General features: G+C 40.2%; 1 protein-coding gene across 2 annotated transcripts; it reads right to left on the bottom strand.

The window, feature by feature from the left end:
• Nucleotides 1–2592: 2592 nt before the first annotated feature.
• LOC109204227 (uncharacterized) lies at nt 2593–6811 on the bottom strand. 2 transcript variants are annotated; one of them, XM_019364843.2, is made up of 8 exons: nt 6386–6811; nt 5619–5677; nt 5380–5509; nt 4811–4898; nt 4556–4720; nt 4059–4265; nt 3657–3825; nt 2593–3495 (listed from the first exon to the last, which is right to left on the bottom strand). In XM_019364843.2, exons 3-8 carry the CDS (start codon nt 5397–5399, stop codon nt 3404–3406), a joined length of 741 nt encoding a protein of 246 aa, XP_019220388.1. In that variant the 5' UTR covers nt 5400–5509; nt 5619–5677; nt 6386–6811; the 3' UTR covers nt 2593–3403. The 2 variants fall into 2 exon arrangements, with proteins under 2 accessions (XP_019220388.1, XP_019220386.1); XM_019364841.2 differs by having other exon boundaries at nt 5380–5531; nt 6386–6810.
• Between the last annotated feature and the right edge of the window lie 9363 nt (nt 6812–16174).

The following is a 16174-nucleotide window of genomic DNA, read 5'->3' as shown; positions in this document are numbered from 1 at the left end:
ATGATAGACTGCACGACTGACAACTGAAGGAGTGTGCTGAGAGGGGCTGTTGGCTGGCAGCGGAGGGGTGTGTCCTATCCTGACTAGAGACAGGTTTATTGGGTCTGATGAGTGCTAAGCTCCTGTGCATAGTCACAATGGAGCCTGTGATCTCCCTTTGTGGCTCATTGGGAAGCACTGGTGCGCTCTGCAGCCCCCGCTCTGTCATTAGACAGATTGTGAACAGGCTGCACAAGGCCCAGCCAGGGATGACGGAGCCACCAGCCACTTCATTAGGGGCATTATGAAGAGGACTGAAGCTTTCTTCTCTCCGCCTGTGTCCAGAATTCACAGGTCTGTTTAATCACATAATTCTCCTCAAGTGCCCCAAGGAGGCTGCAGCACAGCAAGGGCCCTTTAGACCCATGACAACTTGGAGAGATTAATTATATTCATCTTTTGGAATATCTGTAGAATAAGAGGGAATTTGATATTGGCTCCCTTTTATTTTTTTTCCTCACGTCTTTTTCCAACTAGCTCTTTGATGTCTCCCTGTTATTGTTGGGGGACGTCTGTGCAACCCTCTGCTGCCGAGGCTTTGATATGCTCCAGCAGGGGTTAAGGGTTAGCGTCCAGAGGTCCAGGGCCAGGACGTCCTAACTTCTGTCTTGCAGAGGGCTGACCTCTGGACCTGAGGGTTGGTCAGAGAGACTTCAAATTCCGCCTCCCTTTGATGCATACTCTTTCACAGCAGTTAATTAGCCAGGGTGGCTAAACGTTTAGCCTGGGTGTGAAAGAGTCTGGGCTTGCATGTGTGTCCAAGACATTGCCCGCTTTTTTGTGTGTCACAAGGTCTTTTGAAACAATGTGGTACTTGGAAAACTTGTTTGCATAGGATAGTGGATGAAAGCTACAGCCCATTCACAAAAGCTCATCCAGCAGGAGGAGTTTAGAGAAGAGCTTTCTGGCAATAAAGAAAAGTCCTTGACATTTCACTTATTTTCTCTAATCAATACAATTTCCATCTTTTTTTCTCTCTTTGTTTGTTACAGGAATCTATCCTAAGCAGAAGTGACAAAGAAAAATGTCTTATCTTGCAGTTGGCAGTTACAGTCTGTGAATCATTTCCTGCCACTGTGACATATTTTTCCCTCATCTTCATATAGTCTTTGGGGGCATTAATATAAATTTCCAAGCAAATGGCTTTCATCAAGTATCAAGTGAGTGGCCAGGGTTTCAAGCAGGATCCAATTTTCTTTTCTCTCTCTTCTTATAAGCAAAGTGGTGGCCTCAGCTGTACCATACTGGATTCATCACTGCTTAAATGTCAGTTTTTTACAGCAGTACGTCAGGGATAATAATTTCCCCGTGTGATGTTTGAAAGGAAAAAAAATAAAGAAACCCTGTTTCTTCAATGATAGAGAGGCAGTAAACCCCCCTCCTTACCTCCTGGCCTTCAGTGCTTAGGCATACAATAACAAGGTAATATATGGTGCTGAGGCTGAACAACCATAGACCTGAACTTAGGCCTGGCAACACTTGTGATAAACTCAGCTGGGCTTTTCACTGCGGTAACCGTGGCTACAGTTAGTCAGTAGGCACTTGTGACATCTTTAAGTTTTCTTTTCCTACGAAATCTCCTTTAGCCTCAGGCAACCTTCAATCATTTGCCAATACAGTAACATCAAATGATATTTCATATCATGTTGTTTGTTCTTCAGATACTAGGAGGAGGGAGCCAGTTTGGATCTGGTTGATATTGTAGCAATATTGATCTGCTATTGAGTACACACCATGTCCAGACAGTTTCTATCCCCAGAGACCCAAGCGCTAAAATCATTCTCTCATTTTAAGGTAAGTTCTATGTCTACAGACCAGTGAGCGCTCTCAGGGAAGACAAACTTTAAAGTAAAATGTTCATTCCTCCTGTCTCACTTTCTTTCTCCCGCGCTCTGCGTTCACGTTTGCATCCATGTCTTACACCAGTATATCTGCAAAGATTCACATGTTGCTTTTGCAATTGTTAATTATGATCTCAAATATATGTTCCCAAACAAGACCCCTTTGTCTTAACAAGCATGAAAGGATTTTAGGAGATTTACACTCTGCCTGTGATTTCAACATCAAGGCTTAACCTATTTCTTTATGAATAAGCAGTTGCAGGGGATGGGGCTCCTCTCACAGTACAACCTGATGATTCACTCATTTGTGGAAAGAAGCTGCTTTAACAGCTTTATTACTTGAATATTTATTTCATGTGTATGATCAAGCACAATGTTTGTTGTTTTTTTTATTCGTGATGATGGTGTTATACTGTCCCACACTCTCAGAAATAGGGGTACCAAAGTGTACCAAAAAGGGTACAAATGCTTGTCGCTGGGGGTGTTCCTTTTTGAAGGACATTTCTGTACCCTTTAGGCGTGGTACATTTTTGTACCTTATGAAGTTGTACCATCTGAAGTACAATCATGTACTTTCCTAAGACATAAATGTACCTTCAAACTATAGTACAGAAATGTTCCCTTGAAAAGGGTACAATAGGGTACCTATGAGGGTACCCCCCCAGCGACAACCTATTTCGTACCTAAAGAGACAAAAATGTACCCCCAATAGTCCAAAATATTTGGTTATTTAACCATTTATTTTCGATAATAGAATCACATCAAAGCATTTAAACAACCACAGGAATACATCCTTGATTACATTCGTATATTGCCATAGGACATGTCAAGAAAAATACATTCATTTAAAAAAAGTAAACAATCACATAAAGACATTAAACACCTGAACACAATGTTTTTGACGGATCACAGAGATGGCATGTATTTAAAAAACTGTCCACACAAATGTTTTGCTCTACTTCAACAAGCCAGAATATATATATGTCATATATATAGACAAAGTGGAAAATGTGCTTGCAACGTCACACAGAATACCTCAAGGACACAAACAGCCTATCATCAACTAAATAGGTGTCTAGAGCTTGAAAGTCTAATTCATTTCCTGGATTGAACAGGATCCAGTCATTGTCAACTGCCACTTGGTAAGCATGGAAATGACATTCATAAGTGCAAGGAAGTAACAGTTTCCCACACAATACCCAACAAGTATCAACATTCAAAATATACTTGATTTTAAAGAATATAGGTATGGCTTCAGTGTGTACATGGCCAACTACAAAAACATCCTCAAGTTCATATTTGACACTGCTGACAGATATAGCAGACACACGCTGAAGCACTTTATCCTGAAAATGCACATCTGTAAAACTTTTGTTCATTTCCAGAGCATTCTGTAAGTCTGTGGATTAACAGCAGTGTTTCCCCTACATTAGCTTAGCTGTGATGCTGAACCGCAGCTGAATTCAGCTCCATGCCAACAAAACACCGAGAATGAAACTTGTGGCCAAAGGCTATGCATTGCATCATGCATTTACCTCTCCAAGGATGATGAAATCTTCTATCTTCTCCTTGAAGATGGATGGCAAGAGGAGAAGTGCCCCCTTGAAGTCAATTCCTAGGTCATACAGATGCAAATGCACTTCATTAGATTTTGATAGCATGCAAATTCCCATTAACATGCTCTTGACATGGCACTATGGTACATCAATTATCTTTGGAAGAGAGCGCAAATGAATTGTCACAAAATTTACTATTTGTATGAGGTCAAATTAGTACCTGTAATGTCTTCAGCCAGTGCATTCTCTCTTGCCTCCATGTAGACCTTCTTCAGTGGCAAATCCTTGGTCATTTGAAGAACATTTTGAAGAACAGCAGTGAAGTTCTCGCTAAAGCGGCAACAGATGTTGTCTTGGCAGGGATGCATTAAATCAACCTCATCACACAACTGGAAATGAAAAGAGCAGAATAGACAAAAGAATGACATTTTACATTGAGGATTTAAACTTTTGACATGTTTAAAGACACAGACTGGAGATAAATGTAAAGTGCTTTAACCCTTGAACAAAAATTCTAAAGATAATAAACAGATTGATTAATCAGTTAGTACAGAAAATAATAATCAGATTTACAGACAAAAAAATCATTAGCTGTTTGCCCAATCATCTTAACAATTCTTACCCCTGCAGATGTCCCCAGGAATGGATATCTCTTTAATAGGTCCACAGTACACATTCCTTCAGCTACCTCTTGACGTCTCCATGCAAAGGTTTTTGTCATGCGGTCTTTCACCAGTGCTGTGTCAGGATGTAGCGTCCTGTGCTGATCATTTAGCACCTTGATATGAGCATCAACGGAGGCTGCATCTTCCCCCACAAAGCACGAATCCTTTGTCAAAGCAGATATCAGTATTATCATAAGTAAAATCTGATAAGTTAATGTTACTCGAAATGCAGTAATTTGTACACCAAATGCTTTGAAAAAAATGCAAAAATGTTGAATAGGAATTGCAAGTTGAGCTGACTTTTGTTAAATCAACTGTGAAGTTCCTTTTTCTATGTTAATGTTATCTGTTAACATGTTTCTTTCAATTAATGTTTACTTTTAGCTTTACAGTGAACATAATAAGACTACATATGTTACCTTAGCTCTTAGAGGCTGAGGGTGTGAGGATTTACGAGAGAGGGCTTCAGTCTCTTCAGACAGGAGCTGCTGGATTCCTCTGTGGTCCGATGTTTCTGCGTGCGTCCAAACTTTTCTTTAACCCGGTTCACTTCTTCGTTGCTGATTAGGGGAGCCCGTTCTGCTTTGAACTTTCTCTTGAGTTGGCTGTGCCAGGTGTCCTAGTTGTTTCAAATGTATATAAGTAGTTAATTATGCTTACTTTATATTAATATAATCTATAAAAGAAACAAAAAAGGAGAGGTACTCACATAACCATTTCCGTGTACATCTCTTAAGAAAGGATACTTCACAATCAGGGCTTTGATGACCTGGATGTAGTCTGAGTGGGTTGGGTACCTGTTTCAAACATAAGAAAAACAACACACAGTACACTGATTACTCTTATCCTTTTCTGGGGGCTTTTCTGTTCTTCAATTCTTCTACTCATATTGTTATTACCGTAAATAGTATGTTATAGACCAATGTCAAATCAATGTAGCTAAAGTTGATTTTAATTTTTTAAAAATGGGCGCGGACAAACAGCCACACCTCTCCCAAACTTCATTAATTAATTGACTGCAGTCCTGAATTATTAATTTACTCTTGAGCAAATTCGAAAATGAACACTTTGGATATCATAGTCCAGACAAGGTCTGGAGACACAGGATGTATGGTTTTACCACTATTGCCAGTTCATTGGAACCGTGTGTCACGCCAGACTCGAACGCTGGTCTCCAGATTGGGAGGCAGATGGGCTAACCATTTGTTCTCTGCCTCTCGTACAACAGCAATATTAATATTAAGAAATTAATGTAATTATTCAGAAAGGAACCCTTACATTGTGTACTGTGACAGCATTTCATAAAGAGTCCCAATTATTTTGTTTCGGTACTTCTGTTCTTTCTGGACTGGTTCTTTGAGATCCAAGCGACTCTGGACATCTTGTGGGAATTTTGGAATGGAAATAACTGCAGGCAAGAAGGTATAGAACTGCAATACAGTAGGAAAACAGCATTAACTAGCCATTTTGCAAGCACTTAAATGCATATGCAAATTTAGACATTTATCACAACCTACCTCTGGTTTGCTTGGGACACTGGACCTTCAACTGTACCTTCAATGTTGTACATCGTTATCTGAAATATAAAGTACAGTATGAAATAAAAATAAAACCATTTTCAAATTTCTTTTGGGGGGGGGGGAAATCCTTGCGCCGATTGCCTGTTGGCTGTAGGCATTATTCATTGCAACCAAAACAATAACCCGAGTTGTGGATAGAATAGAATCCTAGGCTATCTTGTCTGTTTTTGCTGCCCACAATTTGCCTCCTTGATTTTGGTTTATTTGAAATTATAAATCGATCCCTGATCGAGCAGCTAGCTGGCATCACAGGTGTTTGCAGACAGTGTCCCTGCGCAGAGCTTACAGCTCTCATATTCGAAAATCCCACTAAGTAGGTGGAATGGTACAAATGTGTACCTTCCATTGTTTAAAATCCCTTTGAGCGGGAAACAAGTTAGATGCGATAAATTTTGCTTAGAAAACGATTTTGTTAATAGCTATATTTACATACTAGCACGTTTTGAGAAATTATTGATTTTTCTACATTGTTGTACACGGTTAGTCACTATTTATTGATAAAACACTCGAATACGGCGGGCAGACAGACGTTGAACATTCCACCAACAGTCTAAATAGTCCACATTTGTATCTTTCTTTGTTTAAAACTTAGCTAACTGCTAGCTTTCACCCATGTTAAATCTAGCTCTTCGGACTTTTGCTAACTCTACTGTAAAATTACACGTTGTAATTTTTATAAAAACACAAAATCACACCCGACTTACCTCTAAACCTTTGCGCCTCGTCGTCTGACACATCAATGCCTTCTTCCATCAACTTTTTAAGGAGCTCCTCCATCAATAACCCCTGAGAGTCATTTTCTGTGTCAACGCTAGTCAGCGCGGAGGCGGAGCACTCATCGCTGCTGGCTTTTCAGCCTTTGGGATTAATGCGCGTTGCGAACTTGACACATGAAAATACAACATTGTGGTATTAATGCGCAGTTGTTTAGAAACCGTTATGCTGTCTTGGCGAACTATATTTGTAACTTACAAAATGTAGTCACCGTAACATAAAATCTGCTTGACATTTTAACTTCCAAAGAACCTCGGTTTAACTTGATGTTGCAAATTCCATAAAAACCTCACAATTAATGAACAATTCTAGGATGTAGTAAAAGCGAAAAAGTAAATGGCCAAACATAACTGTAAAATGATTTCACGTTTTTGAAGGCTACAACCAAGATTTAAAACATTAAAAATTATAACTGGAACTTAATAAAATGGAAATGGACCAGTTTTTTTTAACATCATTTGGTTGTGCCTGCATGTCATTGTGTGTGTGTTTTTTTTTAATATAATTTAACATAACTTACACAAAGGTAGGTTACAGATATTCTTTGCATCATAGGATAATTTACGTACAGAGGAGAGGACCAACAGATTTGATTATAACATGTAGCTTTTATGAGCACACTCACATCTCATATGAATTTTACAATTAACCAGGCCCATCCAGATTTTCCCATGCTGACCCATTACCACATTCTGCCACTGTCACTGCAGTACAGGTCAAAATGGTACAGATTTGTACTTTATTTCAAATTGAACCTTTAAAGGGGCATTTCTGGACTTTTAAAGACCAGTATTGTACTTTTAAGGGAACATTTACAAAAAATGTACCTATAGGTACAAAAATGTTCTTCTCTCGTACCTCTATTTCTGAGAGTGCATGTAAAATAGAAAGCTAAATCTTGAAACACTGTGAGCTTCTCTGAGCCTTTAATCACAGAACAAGAAATAGAATACAGCTTTATTATTCACCATGAATCACAGGTTAAGGTAAACATCATCTCTTACTCTCGTCATGTAAAATTTCAAAATGTTTGCAAAATTATTTAGAGTACTGTAAGGATGATTCGCAGCAAAATGCCATAAGTTGAACTATTGTATATTATCATCGCAAATTTTTTCCTCACAGCTGTTTCTATCTTGTTAGAAGTCATCAAATTATAAAGCATTCAGTGCAGAGAACATGATGAAGTATTGAGTCCAACTGATTCTTTCATACTCCAAGCAATTTTCTCAAGTCAGTACATCTGTCTTATCTGATGATTGCCGGAGTGTACAGTCCCGCCACATATGCTGTTTTGTTTGTGTGTATGTGTCTGTATATGTGGTTTGCTTGGTAGTCAGGACAGGTTTCGGAGTATTCTACACTATTTTCCAACTAGGCCACCTGCAGCTGGGGATCGATCAGTTCTCTAGCACCCCAACAACCAACGCCAACTGGCCCCCACCTCCAGAATCCCAGCCTGTCCCTGGCTGTATCAAGCAGACCAACAGGGGGCTGCCTGTTTCTTCACTTCTCTGGTGAGAGTGAAGTTCACATTAATACAACATCATAGCTGCACAAAAGGACACTAATAGCATAAGTTGGAACAAAACTCACAAATGATACAGAACCTCTTACAACTGCTGTATGTGCATACTAAACATCATGCACGTGCAATGGCGTGCAAGTGGATTTTAGACTTTTAGACATTTTTTGATTATACTATACTGTGTGTTAAACTATTTTTATTTTTTGTCAGTTAAAACAAGTGTTATCAGACAATCTTTTTATTTCTTTATTGTTCAATTTGTCATGTCCTTCTCCATTTAGCTGCATATAAACACTAACTGTGTTTGCCACAATATTACCTTACCTAGAGGGAGGTGGCAACATTTTAAAATCTTGTTTCATTTATTTTACACCACGCTTCAAAATGTTCCTAGTCTGCATAGAACATGTAAAACATATATATATATATATATATATATATATATATATATATATATATATATATATATATATATATATATACATATATATGGGCAATATCAAGTAGGAACTTCTCATTTCTGTATTGTCCAATAAGATGAAACAGATAAAATAACATTCACAAATCTGTACAGTTAAAACGTGCTCACTGAGACTCTCGTGGTGAAATATAAAGTGAGAATCACATGAGGGCCCAGTTAAAACATTGCTCATCCCTGTTTGCTACTAACACTTAAACTAAGAAGGAGATTTGGAAGCCTGCTGACTCAAATCCCTCTTATTTTAGAACTCCTACACCTCATCAGCCCGCGTTGTGGCACATGGGTTTTGACAAGAACAAACTGGTCCTGCTGGAGAAGTGGAGGTTGTGCCAGACCCTTACAAGGTACTCCCTGCTGAAGATTCAGAGGAGAGAAATTTTCCATTATCAAGGATTCTCCCCTAATGATGAAAGTAAACAACATGAACAAGAGTGTTTAATATTTCATAGCCCACCCACAGGTGTAGCTCTGTGCAGGGAATAACACATACATCCACACCAATGCAAGGCTGATTAAGATGGGGTTATTGTCGCAGTTGGCCAGGTCTTCTATGTGTGTGTGTGTGTGTGTAGGTGTGTGTGTATACATGCATGTGTGTGTAGGGTCTTGAACATATTTGCTGCTTCAGTCCTTTTTTTCCCCCCTCTCGTCCCTCCCCCTGTGCACCACCCTCTCTGTGGTGATATATGGAACATATGGGAAATTATTGTGGGGTTATAAAGGGCTGTTGACTTCAACAGACATGCAATAAATTAAGCTGTTTGTGCAGGGGAGGAAAAACATGAGCTCTTTAGGAACACTTAGAGCAGATTTCCTGTACAGACTTGACTCTCTTTTTCTGGCCCCCCTCCTCTTTTCTAACTACTCCTCTTACCCTTCAACCGTTTCCATCAGTCTCTCTGACTCCATGTCACTGTCGTAACACAGGCCAAAGCACAAACTCATTCTGTTCTCCTAGTTGGTGGTAACACAGTGGGATATATCCACACAAATTACACACATAAAACTCGTAAAGACTAGAAAATATTTTAATAGTTTCCGCACCCCCTTAGTGGCAACAAGCTGCATGTGCAGACCTGGTGAGCACCACCAACATTATTGGTGCAGTTTAATGTGAAACACAAGAGAGGAACATGGGGGAGTGGGGGCCCAAAATGGCTGTAAACAAGGAAAATGACACTTGACAAGTTGTAATTTATGGACGTCGTTTCAAAGGCAAGAGACTCACCATTTCTACAGTGGCAGAGTAGGAAGAATAAGGCACAAGGATCCAGGCATTAGAGGAACTATTCACAGAATGTTAGTGCATCAAAGCCACACAGAGACAAAAAAGGGAAAGAGAAAGCTGTGACTTCAAAGTCGAAGCATGATGAGCAATGCAGAGAGAGAGAAACCAAGAGAGAGACAGGAAGTGTGTGTATATATGTGTCAGAGAGAGAGAGAGAGAGAAAGCTTTGCAGGATGATTGTGCCCAAAGCAAGCACGGGATGGGGGATTGAGGCGGGGGGAGGCCCCTGGATACAGGCGTACTCTCCTCATCTCAAAGAATCCTAAATCATACACACACACATACACACACACACAGACACACACACACACACTGTCTGGGGAAGAGACGCCATTAAAGAGAATACAATAGGACTTGAGTTTTCATTCCCTAACCCCATATAGAAACAAATCAGCGTCACCATTTACGTGTTTACTCTTTCCAAAATGAGGACAAAACTGAACCCAAACAGTCACTGAAAATATGCATGCTGAGAAAGCTGAAGCATTGTCATGCCTGATGAAGACTTTCAATTTATCTTTCAACAACAGGAGCCAAAGCCAGGTGTGCGTTGCGATAGTTACACCTTGTGCTTTCGCTACAAATATACTCACTAAACAAGCTCAGTATACCAACAATTCCTAAATAACCATAAATCTAAAACGCCCCCATTCTTTAATACAACTCACAGAGTCACTTTTGAATCATAACTGAACTTTTTTGTAATCCAACAGCGTAATATTGATCGTTTCGTTAGGTTTAGGCAAGTTTATTTTTCGGCTTAATAACTTAATTATGAATTATATTGTGGTTACTTGGTTGTGCTAAAATATTAAACATCCAGTAGAAAAATAACAGGGTAATGGTTTGAAGTGGAAAATAAAGGATTGTTTCAAATCTAATGTGCTGACAACCCATCAATCCATCCCAGTGACCTCTATGTATGGATTTTGTGTGCTACTGTCATTCTCTTACTGGCTTCTTTCTATTTAATACAGCCACTTGCTTTGCAGGGCAGCTGTGGCTCAGGAGGCAGAGCAGGTTATCTACAATTTGGAAGGTCCGTGGTTTGATCCTCTGGTTCCTGTAGTCTGTGTGTGAAGGTATGTTTGAGCACAATACTCATGCCTGGGTTGTTCATGACGCATCTGTCTGAGTCTGTGAACCTTAGATGTAAAGTGCTTTTATGAATTTGTTGTTGAATGAGGTCTGTAGTAAGAGTGCTCATATAGAGTACAAATATAAGTACCAGTCAACTTAAGATTTTTATCTAATGAATAATATAGTTTGTTACAAAGTATAACAACAGACTGTAATCAGAAACTGCAAATTAAGGATGGTGGTAGACACTGTGACCTTACCCATCGGTTTGGAAAATCCAGTTTTAAAGTCTTCATTTTGAATGCTTCCATTTGTTTTTCTTTTGGAGACAACAGTGACTATACTGGGACAGGAGGGTGAAATGCTAATTTATAAGCTTACACCAGCAAGCTTATTCGGCATATGGCTTCCATAAAATGTGCAGAGCACAGATGCGTGGTAGTTTGTGCCAAGTAATATACAAACAATTGAAAAAAAAACAAAACTTGAATTTTACCCAATCCATCAACCCCACATGTACACTCACAGTTGTTATGAAGGTAGAAAACTAGCTATACAGACACTTTTTGGCTTTTAATGTGTTTATTTCTGCTGCAAAGATGAGCATTTTGCATGGGAGGCTTTCGAAACCAAGGAATTGTAGTTAAAAACAAAACTATATGTAATAAAGATTTGGGTTAACTGAAACAAAAATATAAACTATACTTTTTTAAAAAGAACAATAACAAAAAACTAACAGAAATGAGGTATGGCTCATTTCTGTGTGGTCAGATTTGTCAACAATAGCAGCACGGGCTCTGGTGTTTTTGAGTCTGTGAGTTAACACTCCACAAATTGCAGGCCCCTTTTAAACTTCTTAAATGTGCTCCTGACAAATAGCAACCACATTTAAATTAACACTGAAACTAATAAAAACTCAACATTACCAAACAATAAAAAGCAGCTGAAACCAGCAAATCTAACCTAGAAACTGTCTGGTTGTAGCTGAAACTAAGCTAAAATGAAGAGAAGCTCTCAAAATGAAATGAATAAATTAAAAAAAAAATGCAGAACTGTAATAACTTTGGTGGGGACTCACTCACTTTTGGTGCCAGCCTTAAGTGGCCATTCTAGGCACTGCAGTTTTCCCACTGCCTGTTATTTTAACCCTGGAGTTTGCTGCTTGTTCATAGCGAGCTCCTTTCACATGCCGCAAATGGAGTCATGTTTTAGGAAGGACAGGCTCCAACATGTATATAACAGTGTAACTCATTGTAGATCATTCTGCTAGCCCTGTGATTTAAAATGTCTGTTTTATATCAGTTTTGTATAGACAATATAAACAGAAGGATCTAAGGTATTCTGACAAAGTGGTGTATGTGCTTCAGCTTGCACCATTTTAAAACTTTTCATGACCAAAAAGATTTAATAAAACCTCTTTAAGTAATTTGTCATTTTGAGTCATTTTAATCATGACTCAGACCATTTTCCTACAGAGAACCAAACCCCACTATTTAATAGTTTTTCATTTTCTTATCTGCTTTTCAAGAATTACATTTAAAACCAAATGAATAAAAGGGTCTAATGCATGCGTAGCATAGTGAAAGATTATTCTTCAAAGCTGGACCTGCCAAAGGCATTGAACAGTGAAAATTGTTTAATTTTGGCAAACTGCAATCACTTTACTTAAAAGAGCCGCTTCTTCGAAATGTGATCCATTTGTTTGCATGGAATTCCACAGTGGACCAAAGGACCTAGTGGTGATTAACAAAAATTTGAAAGTCTTCACAGTAGATATGGAAGACCCTTTGCCACATAAATACAGAAGTTAAATTTTGCAGTGTTGATCTCCTGTAATTTGCAAAATGACAAAATGCTTGTCTGATGCACTAAGCACCTTCAATTGCAACTCATTAACTCAGTCAGGGGGAAACATTCTACAAGCTCTGAGAGAAACTATTAAAATACTTCCATTAACTGGAAGAATAAATATCCCGGTTTCAATCCAAAGTGTCTTCATTTGGGCTCAAATGTGAGATATGCCGTTGCTATGGTAATATGGCGATGGCTGTAGCCCTCCTCCCAGCTGTTGGTGGGTTTTGTGTGTGAGAGAGTAAAAGAAAGAGAGAGACTGTGTGTTTGTGTGCACGCACACTTGCATTGATGCTGCCTCCGTGCTGTGTTCCCCTTTTCAGTCTTCAGAATAGTGTCTCTACTAATCCGTGAAAGTTGCGGCGCTCTGAACCAGTGGCCAAGCCTTTTCCCACTGAACCAAGGCCCAAGGTCTGTGCTCTGCTTCACACTTGATTGGTCCCTCCTGTGGCAGAACTCCCCTCCCTGCTGGGCGTGGGCCCGTCCCCCTCGCTGGGCTGCTCAACGCTCCTTAATCACCTTCTCCCCACCATAATTACCAGCGCTGAGCCCAGGACTCACCACCACACCATTAAAGTCTGGCCAGCCTGTCCTCACCAGTCCTCACACATCCAGCACTTAGCACCAGCCCAGAGACAGGCCTAAGAGAGGCCCAAGTCCACCAACAGTGCACCTGTTCATGCCTGAGATGCCCCGCAGCACTGTGGACTTGGCTGGTGCTGCTGCTAGGGTAGGATAAAGAGAGAGGGAGAGGGAGAGTTGGCAGCTGTGCTGTTGTCCTCCTCCCCCTGCAGTGGAGGTGATGTGTTTATTTGGGCTGCAGTGAGAAGCTGTGAGAGGTAACTATCTCCTTGTTGTGCTGTACAGAGTACCAGAGAATCCACCCTGCAGAGACAGAGCCCTTTGATATGTGACCACTTCAAACCCACAAATACAATGGAAGCAGTCAGTTGTGGAAATAGCCTAAGTTGATGTTGTGTGGGCAAGGTGAGACAAATTTTCTTTGCTCAGAATCAACCCTCTACTTTATTTTTTTGCCCCTGTATATTTCCAGCACAGCAAATGTAACACATGTTGTCAATTCCAAACGCTGTGTGTAAAATTTTGAAATAGAATGCTCCCAATTTCAATTTTGTTGTGCCCACAAGGTCCCTAAATTTCAGACTATTGCACCATTGCTGAGAGCATATGGGACTGGGCAGGTGAAACGCAGTGACCTGGCAAATAGTCCAAAGACTGATGAGAGTCGGGTACACGTCAGAAGCCACTGGGTGTGCTGGCACAAATGGTAACCAGAATGTGGATCAGACAGACACCCAGCACTCGTTAGCTTATTACTCTCTTATTAGGAACATTTTTGCCTTGCATGGATTGGCAGAGTCCTGCTAGCCACCCTCTTCACATGGCCCAGGCTCTGTCAGAGCTGATCAAAAGACATTTCTTCACATCTCCAGACGCCAGGGAAAAAAGAAGAAGAAAAGAGGGAGAGAAGAAAAGAGCCAGAAGGGGGCATACTGCTCTCTCTTTACTCTGGTCTTTTGGTGAATGAGGACATTTCACAATACCCTCTCCTTTTTCTTTTTTTATTTCTTCCACTGGCAAAAAAAAAAGGAAAAAAGAAAAGAAAAGAAAAACAGCACTTCCCATCGCATTTCGCCAAATTGTTCTTGCCATATCAAAAACAATTATCCTCAGGTGAAGAATGTGCCTGCAGAATTACAACCATTCCAGGGGGAGAAAGAGGTCTTCACAAATCTGACTGGCTTCCAGGCAGCCAAGACCCCCTCGAAGTGGTAATGAAAAGTGTAACTTTAGCCTCCCAGCTGTACGTCTCAATCCATAATCCTTCCCCAAAAACCTCACCGTAGAGCCGCCTACCACTCCCATGGCGTTCCCAGCCTGTGCCGGGCTGGGCCTACACTGATTTATGTGGCAGTCCCGTGTCATACTCTCAACCTGAAAAGGATTTGCTCTCCTATATTTACCAGGGTGGTCAGGGCAGCTCTCTGGAAACACAGAAAGCCCAGTCTCCGGGCCTCACTCCCACACAGTCGTTTTACCCCTCTGTGCCAATAACATGGACATTTTGGAGCTCCAGTGTTTCCAAAGTGGGGTGTTTAAGCAGTGCAGAGGTGAGTGTTTGTGTATTTAGTACCTACTATTTACAAATGTATCATAGCGCTAAGATTTGGTGATTTGGCCTGTGAAGTGACAATGGGCCAACGCTGAAACGCACAGACAGATTACACTTAACCATGATTTTTTTGTTGTTGTTGTAAAAATGCATTTATTGATCTTTGTGCAATTGCATGGCTGCTGCTCCTGTGTCATAATGGTGCAGTGTAATTTTCCATCGCAATGATATACAGTATGATCACTTCTATTTCAGGCTCAGAAAAGTCTTAGAGGAAAGTGTTTTACAGTAATCTCCCAGTAGCCCAAGCCCACTGCTACTTTGAAAAACTAGATTAAAAATTTATTAATTTCAAGTAAAAAATTCTGTCAAAGTTAAAAAGGAAGATAGTAATTGGTAGAATAATAACTAATTGATGACGTGAGTGTAAATGACAGACTTTCAAAGAGTTAAAACACATAAAGAAAGAGCAGTCGTAAAGTAGGTCTGTCCATCACAGTTTTTCCTCCTTGGTGCAGCGGACTTGGGTAAAGTACAGATTGTGCTACTTACCCCGAAGATGACGCAGGTTCCTAAAAGAGGTGAGAGCATGAACACATGTTGTTAGATGAGCTGTTGTGGATAGCGGTGGTCCACTCTGCCACTGTGCATCCACTCCAGTCAAGTAAACAAGCCAAGGTGACCTCTGGACAGCTGGGTGTATACATCCTGTGGTTGGTTGTCTACATGGTGTGGCAGTGGAATCAGCGGGTGGTTGACGCAGTCTCTAAGAATGGGATCAGCTCATCTTATTTTATGCGTGTGTGTGTGTTGGTGCGAGTGTGCGCGCGCACTAGTACTTGATGTGCCTGCACATGAATGTCTTGTATGCATGTACATTTGACAACAATGTGGTTAATAATGAACAGTGAACAGGAAATGAAAGCATTATTTCTTGGAACATGCTCAGCGCTTGCCTGATATAATTCGCATTTTCTGCTGGCCATCTTGGTTGATGGCTCAAAGTAAGAGAACCTGTTCTGTAAAAAAATTTTCAAGAAGCTGGTGTTACCATCTCCTGCACAGAAATTGCCAGAAATTTCTCATGAACTTCAATACACATTTAGACCAATGCAAAATCAGACAAAATGGCCGCTGCTGCTAAGCTAACTGGGCAGGAAGAAGATGGAGCTGATGCTTATGCTTCTACATGGAAGCAGCGACTAAATGGTTGACTTCTGCAAATAGCGACATTACGAGCACTCTGAAGTGTAAAATGCTACATTTGTCTAGTTTGTTTTATAAGCTAGATATCGCTGTTATACCTTTTATTTCAAATATACAGTATGCTTTGCATTACACAAGCGAATCACTCTGC

The sequence above is a fragment of the Oreochromis niloticus genome, linkage group LG2, assembly GCF_001858045.2.
Source record: "Oreochromis niloticus isolate F11D_XX linkage group LG2, O_niloticus_UMD_NMBU, whole genome shotgun sequence".
Classification (NCBI taxonomy): Eukaryota; Metazoa; Chordata; class Actinopteri; order Cichliformes; family Cichlidae; genus Oreochromis; species Oreochromis niloticus.
This window is presented reverse-complemented; position numbering and strand designations above follow the sequence as displayed.